General features: G+C 32.0%; 1 protein-coding gene across 1 annotated transcript; it reads left to right on the top strand.

Annotated features, from left to right (window-relative positions):
- Nucleotides 1–9396: 9396 nt before the first annotated feature.
- Nucleotides 9397–9726, top strand: LOC116852201. Its single transcript, XM_032832307.1, has one exon. It carries the CDS (start codon nt 9397–9399, stop codon nt 9724–9726), a length of 330 nt encoding a protein of 109 aa, XP_032688198.1.
- Nucleotides 9727–10800: the final 1074 nt, after the last annotated feature.

Raw genomic sequence — 10800 nt, 5'->3', positions numbered from 1 at the left:
TTTGACATCAAAATTACCGGAACGGAATCGACGAAACCAATTGCGCGTGATTGGCTGTTACAGTATCAGGACCATAAACACTATTCACATTTTCAGCCGCCTGGCTTGCGTTTTCGCCTTTATCGAAGAAAAACTGTAAAATATGGCGTATTTTCTCTTTGCTGGTGTCCATCTTTGACGCGCGCTCAAACAATACTGAGTCAAACAATCACAAAACTGTCTGAGAAGTTTTTTTAGTACAAAATCTTATCTTTCTAACGCCATCTAGCGTAAACCGATGGCACTTATACAACGCGAGATACACATTACTAAAGCCATCTATTGGAAAAATAATGGATTTCTTTTTACTACACCTTATATAATAGAAAAGTTATGTAAGGGTTATGCAACGATAAGAATAGTGTCGTTAAAAATTGTTCAAGAAATTATCCACAATTCATAAGAATCAACTTACAAGAATGTAAAGAGAGTAATTCATATGTATTGTAGATAGTTTTATTAAATAAAAAGAAATTGTATTTAGTATTAAAAAAGACTTAGTTTTTTGTAAAAAAAAATGAATTTATAAAATAAATTAATAAAATAATATAATTATGATGATCAATATATGATATTAATATAACAATATCATTATAAAATCATATCATAGTCATATTATCATAACAATATTATTGTTATATTAGTGTTATATTGTTATATTATTATATTATAGTATAGTTATATTGTTATATTATTAGTAAAACAATATTATTGTGATATTAGTGTAAAAATATATAAATATTTATTTTCAATATAAGATTTTTAGAGAACGTATTTTTGTAACATAAAAGAAGTAACATAAAAGCACAAAATATTAGCAATTATATTTTTATTTTTATAATATATTAGTTTTTTTTATGTTTCACAATGTTTCGATATTTTTTTCATATGTTGATTATCTTTTTTGTTATTATTTAAGTCGCTACAATATTGTGATAATCGTATTTGTAAATAGTAATAAACAATGTACGATATAATATCTATTTTATGAGTCTCACAAGGAAAAGTTAATAAATCAGATTCAATTACATTATTTAAAATAGCATCTGCAACATTTAACTCGTGACAATGTTTTGTAAATACCTGTTCAAAATTTTTAACAAAATTGTAGAAACCTACATTTGGATAAACAAGAGATGCATATCACCCAAGTTCGCTTTTCTGTAATGTACTTCGGAATTAGTAACAAGTGCTTATTTACATAAAAAACATTTCATAAACGTTAATAATCGCTGGCAAACACGTGCAGTGATGAAATATATAATGCAATCAAAAGTTGCAAATGTGGTATAATCATGCTCTGACATATCATAAATGTCCCAATCGTCAATCCAAAGTATAATCCGCTTTGATAATCTCTTCTATTTAAAGCTTCGAACAAACAATTCATCCATTTACAGAACTCTGCAGTGGCTGTACTTTCTTGCAATTCAGGATGATGTAGACTGTAAAAGCGCAATCCTTTTGCAATGGAATTGCTAAAAATCTCACATAACAAATGTTTTACTGGAAGTAGAATTATTCAAAATAGAATTTTTTATTATCATTATACAAAACACTGATATTACCTGCACAGCTAAACGAACTCACATTTTTTATGAATTTTGAAAATATAAATGATGTTTTGTTATTTTAGGAATTGGCATACCACGATCTATTTCATATAATTTTTCAAAATGTTTCCAAGAAATTAAAGGTCCTTCTAGTTTCATATGAAATGTAGCTAGATAAAATAAGATAATATTTTCAACAAAATTAGTTATAAAAATAAAAAGCTAATATTACAATTACTGTGAAATTTTAATTTCATTTGTATAAATATTATTATTTTATAGTGAAATGCATGTACTTTTAGATTCTTATCGTATAATCGGTTTCGTATAGTTTTTATAAGATGTGGTGTGTCAGAGAATATAAAAACGTTTCTTGATGAGTCAGTGACATGTGTAAACCAAGTTTTTAAATCGCCCTTTCTTCAACTCGTTAAATGTTAGAATATCTGAGCTTTCTTTCCCTTTCATATTATTATTTAATAACGTACTTCCTGTATTTTATATTATACTGATTTCAGATTCCATCATAAAATATACACTTTATTTTTTATCATTATTATTATTTATATAATTATTTTGTCATTATTTTTTATCCAACTATCATTATTTGCAAATTCCGTCCAAGGAAATAATGAGGATACCGTATTACCCTTAATACCATATAAGGCCTTTTTCATGAAATCTAGAAAATCAGTATTCATTATTCTTTTACTACATTGTATTATTTATTTAGTATTATTTAGTTAAAATTTACAAGAATACAAATGCATTTATAATTACATGATCATTTCATCTGTGATGCAATATACTAACATAATATTTTTTGAGAAATAATAAGCAATATGTTCAAAACTATTTTTATAACATACAGTATGTTTGATAAGAGCGTGTACGGCAAAACTCAAAAACTTAGGATAATACATAAATTGAAAAAATTTGTACACATTATGCATGATATAGACTGCGATGCTTTATTATTAATAAGTTGTCCAGTCGCCTCCATTATCAATAATTGACTGGCATCTCCGAGGCATACTTTCTACTAATTTTACAGCATAATCTTCAGACAAAGATCTCCATATAAATCGAATCTGTCGAATTAACTGCTTGACGGTCCATATTTTCTTTCCTCGGAGCTTAAACTTTATAAGCGCCCAAACATTTTCAATTGGATTTGCATCTGGCGACTGTGAAGGCCAATCCAGTACGTCAACGTCATTTTCTTGTTTCCACGCAGTACAAAGTCTACTCCGATGTTTCGGATCATTGTCCTCTTGCAGTAGCCAATTTTCATTTTTCCTCGTAAACCACCTTTGGGCAGATGGTAATAAAGCTCTCTCATATATTTGGACCATTTTAGCAGCATCCAAATTTTGTGTAAAGATGTGTAAAGTGCCAAATCCCTGTTTTGAGAAACAGCCCCAGACGTGCACCTTTACCGGATGTTTAACGGTCCGCTCGATGAGTCTATTGGCCTGGGTAGACCAGACACGTCTGATAGAAGACTTTGCCCAAAACGAAGCTTCATCTGAAAAAATTACGTTGCCCCAATAGCGGTCCAAATTTTCTTTTGCCCAAGCAAGTCTTTTTTCGACGTGTTTTTCAGACAGCAACGGTTTCGTTATCGTGCTTCGAAATTTCACTTTATGAGCCAGTAAACGTCTTCTTATAGTATGACATGATATATTTAGACCCTTTTTAAGTAGAACCGCTTGCCCGCCACGCAATGATAAATAAGGATTCTTCTCAAACACCCGTAAAATCATTTTGTCCTCCTTTTTCGTCGTTTTCTGCACAGAGCCACGATCCGGCAAGTCATCAACGTTTTTGACCTCGGAATAACGTTTCACCCACTTACTCACAAACGCCTTATTCTTCATATACTTAGCAGCCGCTCCGCGCGACATTTTTGGTCCTTTCGGATGCGAACATAGAAACACAGCTTCGTAACGTGATGCGTACGCGGCACTCATGTTGAAATACGCCCTTTTGTGACGAAAGTCAAACGATAACTAAGGCTTTCTAGACAAAGCATCTTGGGAGAAGAGCCCCACTATTGGCTCGCGTTCATATCCCCCCTCTAACGGTTTCGAGGAAAAAGTTTTGCCGTACACGCTCTTATCAAACATACTGTACATCTTGAATAATTGTACCATCCTTATCATGAAACACTCTTTTCCACACAATATCGTGTTCTGCGAAACTGTTCTGTTTTTCAAAAAACAATGTGAAGAATTTAAAATTATATCGTTCCTTCGCGATGATTTTTGCATTCTTTAGCTTTATTATTATTTTTTGGCACGCGAAAAGTGTACTTTTTCAGGATTACTTTTGTATCCTGATGTACACCCGATAGCTATTCATTTCATTTTTATAGTGTTACAATCTATACAATACAAAAAAATATCCTTTAACGTTAATTCAACAAGACGAAAAGAAAACTAATCTTAATGTATAGGTCACTTTACAGGAATTTATAAGTAAGAAATTAGTTACATATTAGTATATATATGTATACGCACCAAATTTGATATCTTATTTTAGCTGTACAGGCCTTATAGAAATATCATACTAAGAATCATTGAAAATTACTTATTATCCAGTATTTTTAATACTGAAAATAAGTAATTATCAATGATTCTTAGTATGATATTTCTATAAGGAAGCAATACAATTTATCACTATAAATAACAGTTTTACCATTAAACTTGCACGTATAATTATCAAACATTCCAATTTCGTGAATGTTTACCATCACGTATAATCTATATATAGGGTGCGGCGCCAAAATCCGGACAAATTATACATTTTTTCCAAACATATTTTTTATTGCAAAAACGAAAAGGTTTACAAAATTTTTTTAACCACATTGTTTGTAAGGCCATAAAGAACACATTTACTCAATATATCCCCCGCTTACTTGAATGACCGCCTCCATTCTCGGTCTGAAGCGTGCGCAGGCGCGCTTTAATGTGTCACGGTCCATATCGGTGAATGCCGCTTCAATAGCGGCTTTCAATGATCCTGCGTTTGGATGTCTGGACTTGTTCGTGACCCTTTCAACTACGCTCCATACATAGAAGTTCAAAGGATTCAAATCTGGGCTGTTAGGAGGCCAGAATTCTTTCGACCAAAACATTTCGACGTTGTCCGACAACCAATTTTGCACCAAATGACTTGTGTGGGCGGGCGCATCGTCCTGCTGGAAAACATACGGCTTTCCAGACGACACAGTTTCCACCCACGGCTTCACTACATTTGTCAGAACACGCAAATAAACTTCTTTTGTGACATTTTCCCCTTTGTTAAAGAAATGCGGTGGCATGACATCACCCTCACTAGATACAACACTTAGCACGTGAACATTCGCCGGAAAAAACCTTCGTTAGACTTCTCCAACTCATTGTATTTTGCGATGATATCATACACAGTCGATCTCGGGTACCCGAAGAACCGAATGATTTCTGTCGCCGAGCGCCCAGCGCGAACACTTTCGATAATCGCGACTCTTCGGTTATACTCCGCACGTGGTTTCAACATTGTGACTGTTTCGAGGTTATGATAGTTTAGTATATGCGTCAAGCTATTTGAACGCTAATCGCGACATCTACCAGTGATATAGAACGGCGAGAATTTCAAATTGAATTTTGTCCGGATTTTGGCGCCGCACCCTATATATTAATAGGCCAACTCGATAGTAGCGCCACTTACAACTTTTTTGTCATTACGTGGACACAGTTTTGTATAGGCAGGATATAAAGGTCGGATAGGGCTGTTATTTACACTTCCGCAAAATGACACATACTGAAAACTAAAGATATATGATGGTGCTTTGACATGAAGGTAGCGACAGTATAGCCCAATGCGATAGTACTAGTTACGCCATCTCTTGAAAATCCTTTAAAATTAATGCACTCCCAATACTTTGCATAAATCTATTTATTATTGATACAAGTATATTTGATACAAGTATTATTGATATAAGAATATTTTATAAATGAAAAACTATTTTAACACCAATTCCTTTTCTTTGCCCTATTATATAAAACTATTTAATTAATTCCAGAAAATATAAATAACTGTGAATAACAATAAATTAAACAATTTATATGTAAATATGTAAATCAATTATTATACATCAATTATTATACACATACTTATTATACATTATTATACATTATTATACATGTACTGAATATAGACGCAAAAAGTAGTTGCTATAAACAAAACATTTGTAAGGGTTAAGGCAGAGAACGAGACGTAAACGTCGTAGTCATAGACGTAAAATAAGACAGAAAAAAACGTAAACGTAAATTATGAAAGACTATTAGACTTACGTTTATGTTTTTCTCTGCCTTACTTTACGTCTACGATTACGACGCTTACATCTCGTTCTCTGCCTTAGCCCTAATTCTTTACGAATTCTCAAAGTGTTCTAGGAATTAAGTCGCGAAATATTTGTTATAATGAAGTCCTAAGGAATATTTCAAGACGAACTTATTGTGGTTAATTCTTCAAGAATTAATTTTTCTAGTCCTATATATATTTTTAAAATTAATTCTCTAGGAACTTCTATTCATCTCTGTGCTATCTGGGTTTATTTTGATAAAATTGCGACTGACTATTGTTTAATAAAATGTATTTAAAATGGAAAAATAAAGAAAATTTAAAAATACTATTCTATATACTTTTTCAGAAATTGTCAAAGAAACTTCCTTTTCAGTGAAAGTCAGAGTAATTCGTATCGATCATTTCAGATCACTTCGTAGAAAGTAAGATAATATAAGAAAACATAATATTGAAATTTCTCTTCATTTTTCATCTAATCTTTAATTTTTAATTCTAATCTTATATATTTCTCGGAAAAATTTAGTATTTTACAGTGAATGCGCAGAGAAAAAAACAAATTGCATAATTATTCAAAAAATGAATAAAAATTTTTATTGAAACGCTGTTTGTTTCATTTTTATAAAATCTGAAATGTTTCCTTATTTTTTTTAAAAGTGTTCCAGTTGAATTTTTCATTGTTTTGTTAGAAAAGAGGGGTGTCAATAAGGCCGTTTTTTGGCCCTCGTCAGAATCGCTCCAAACCGTGGTATTTTCTTCCTACCGATGTAGGAACCTCCTAGAACTGTTTGCTGAGCAATTAGAGGTTGCAAACGGGCAACTTGAAATCTCAAAAATCAATGGGGTTTTTCACATAGTAGTAGTGTCGGTCTCATTTCAGCATGTTATTGTTGAGCTTCCATCACCATATTTTCTCAAAAACTACTAGATTATGTGCTGCTTTAAATACGAAAGGAAGCTCATCAGACTTTCATGAATTCAACATAAAATCAAGTCTGGTATTTTGAACGGATTGCAATATTACTGAACAATCATGCAATAGCATCCCTTGCGATGAATCTACTTATAAGCTATTACACGATACTATTACACGATACTACTTATAAGCCCAAACTTGATTTTAAGGTATTAGATCATCTTATCAGTGCAATATACACTCAAGAAATCTGCTATTTACTGCTCAGTGGGCACAAACCATGTTTCGTCATTTGGACATTCTCAAAATGTCTGATGTGCGTCTCGAAGACGTTTCAAGGATGTTTTATGTTGCAAAGACTTCTTTATGATTTCTTATGTTTTTGGTAACAGACGTCTGTAAGTCATCTTGAGGATGGAAATAAGATATATTGGGAATATTTCTAGGATTACTCGTAGATGAATCTATCTCAATGTCCATGAAATATTTCGGGAACGACCAGAGGATGTTTATATGCTTTCCTGCTCGCTAGGTAATTATATAGCGACTGTAACTCCATTATCATGAACATAGATATTTTCGCATTTTAATTCTAACGCTGGAAATAGAACTCAGGTTACAACATCTAGGAATTGACAAAGAAGTCGACTTAGTGTGGGACAAGTTTGCAAAGACTGATGTCGAACATCAGGAGTCAAAAAAGAGATTGTGGCTGAGCATTTTTACATTCTAAGACGGAATGTCTTCCAGCTCAGCAGAGAGCTAATCCCTTCGAGCATTCAGGAAGACAACTTACGCCCCAAGAAGAATATCTACTAGAAGGCCAGACACACGTCACAGAAAGAGAACTAACGACGGCATCGGAAGTATCCAATTCGCCTAACAAGGGAATTAACAGAACTGTCCCTCACCGATTTTGATGCGCTTTGGATATGTTGTAGAGCATCAAAAAATATTTGACACGTATTTTCTTTTATCGGCTAAATGTTAAGTTTAGGGGTTGAAACAGCTCCTGGAAAAAAAGGACTTTTTCATTTTTATTGAATATATCTTAAAATACAAGGTATATAAAAAAATATTTCCTACAAAAGTTGTACAGTATTTAACACTCTTTGCAATGGTATATTTAATTTTTTCAAAAACATCAAATTTTTTGACACCAAAACTCGTTACCTTTGCAAAATTTGTAAGTTTTTGTAAGGACAAAAATTAGAGTATTTTATGCCAGATCGATCCATATATAATATTAGAAGGTGGTTTCGATTAAATTGTTGGAAAACGTCGTGATAATATCGAGCTATACGCGTCACGCCATTCAAGTAGATGAATACTATTGCTAGATACGTTACTGTAAGTAGGGGAATGTAATAAATTGTAGCAAAATAATACATAGACAATTGCATATATTTAATGTATAATATTTACAATTTATAATGTTATTATAATATATTAATATCATATAATTAATATAATGTTAAGAAAAATCGATAGAGGATTTGCATACACAGAAAATAAATGTATTTTACTTATGACACATATTCGTAACAAAAGTGGTGCTCATGGAAAAAATGTGTGATGCAAAGTGATCGTTTGCACCAAGAACAAGTAATTATAGCAGTTTCACCACAAACATCGCATTGTACTTTAGGATCTTTTTTGAAACAAAAATCAACCGATGTCTCGAACTTTGGCGGTCTATATTCTATAAATATCCACTTTTAAACCATGCAAATTTCAATAAGTTTTGAAACCTGGGTAACGAGAATTGATGATGTATTAATGACTGCAATTTCAAGATATTGTTCCTATTATGAAGATCAATTGCAAGATCGAGTAATATAACATTGTCGTAGAAATATTTAATAAAATTTTTCCACATTCGGAAGCCATATACATCTAGTGGTTGTATTTTTTCCGTTGTACCGGCCGGAATTGTTAGAAAATAGATATATATTGCAGAATCTGGTCTACTTGCGGCAATTATGTTGGGACAATGTCCAAGAATCTAATAGTAATACGGATTGTGGGCCGACGTTCGGAAAGAAAACTTCTCTCAACCAGGTTTTTACATGATTTGAAGTTAATTTACCTCACTTCGAAGCCATTACATAAATGTTAGGAGCGTTAAATAATAATTACTGCACTCGTGGACTCGTGCAAACGTTCCTGTGGATTCTTTTAATACGATCAAAAGAGGCGACAATAATCTACCATCAGCAGAAATTGTTTGTTTTACACGTTTACATATTTATGTGAACATTTTATACATTCGTCTCCCTATTATCGCAACAAATATAATGTAAATAATACGTTTATAATTGCGTTTTGATTTATTAATTTCTTTTAGATGCACTGTATATCTGATATCAAGAGACAGAAGAGAAGAAAAATAAGACAAAATAAAAATAAAACAATGTCAAAAATAAAAAGACATAACATTAATTATAAAGTATGTTTTATTTTTTATATAATTACAGTTTTATATCATAGTTTTATATAATCACAGGTGGAAACAAACATTTATTTTCAATCTGTTCCAGAATGATGTCATTTAATCCATGGAATGTCATACTGTTACTGTATGCAACATTCTCTGTTTTGGACCTTCCACAAAGTCCGATAACTTCGGAGGAAATAGAAGTGAAGGAGAAGGTTGAATACATGCTGAAAGCAATTGGAAATGATAACGAATTTGAAACAGAAGAGGAGCAAGCACTAGATTTTTATGATCCAAATGAGATTCCACATGCAGAAACAGTTGATTTGTTAGATCATGTTGAAGATAAGAATTATCTTCCAGAAGAAGTTATTTATACTTCTGTTGAAGCAGCAATATCAAACGACTACAAAAGACAAGCTGTGGAATACTAGAGAAGCGGTAAAACAAAACCAAGATCATTGGAATCGGTTAAAAACAATTATAAACATAAGTAATATCGCTACAACAATTACGACGATGGGAGAAGTATATCAATGTAGGTGATACCAGAAAAGAAAAATTGCAAAGAATTTCTGAATATACATTCAACAATTTCAATGAAGCGCTCCAAAGAGGAATGATAATTCATGATATTGACATCGATGAGCTTCTCGAACACAACAAGAGATAAATGCGCCAGGATTCATAGTGTCACATATGGGGGATTTCATATGAAGTGATCAAGCTAAAAAAAATTTTTTCTCCAATTATGTTTAAACTCGGGGCATTTGTAGCCCTATTAGGTGGTAATATTTGGTAGAAAAATTTTTCCATTTGCTCCAATATTTGAGGAGGGAGAGGGGATGAAAGTTTTGGGGGCCCGTTTCATTAAACAATTTTTTTCAGATAATTAAATGAATAAAAAAAATTTATGAATATCAGTTTCGATATGTTTTTTTATGCCCTTTCGATTGGTAAAATGCATTTAAAAAAAAAAAAATTTTGATTCAAAAAACTCAAAGTTAAAAATAAAAATGACTTTTTTTGGAAGAAAGACACGATTTTTTTTATTTTTTATTTTTTTAAATGAAAGCTGAGATTTTTTCCTATAAGAACATATAGTTCCGAAAATGGGCCTAGAATGTTAAATTCATGAAAATTAGAGTTTATCTGCTGACTCGAGCGCCGCGGACAAGAGCGCGAGGCTGCAGTTGACTGTCTAGTATAAGGAGGCGAACGTTAACGCTCTCTGCATTTAACAGGGTTGAGACTGTCATTTTGTGAATGCCTGCATTACGCTAACGCATAAATTTGGAAAAAATTTTGAAACTTGAAACCTAAATAAATAAAAATTTATAATTTTTAAAACGTAAAATCCTTGAGAAAGATAAATAGTGTACTTGAGCTGAAAAAGTGAATTTATAATTATATCTGAAGTCGTTAAATACTTACATCCCTTTAAGTAATGTCCTTCAGTTTTCGCTGTTTTCTTTGTCTTTTTTTACTTTTTGGGCAATAATCACTTT

This window comes from Odontomachus brunneus, unplaced genomic scaffold (assembly GCF_010583005.1).
Source record: "Odontomachus brunneus isolate Ranch 3 - 2012 unplaced genomic scaffold, Obru_v1 Obru_scaffold_206, whole genome shotgun sequence".
NCBI lineage: Eukaryota > Metazoa > Arthropoda > Insecta > Hymenoptera > Formicidae > Odontomachus > Odontomachus brunneus.
The sequence above is the reverse complement of the archived record's forward strand: the minus strand, read 5'-3'. Positions and strand labels throughout refer to the sequence as shown.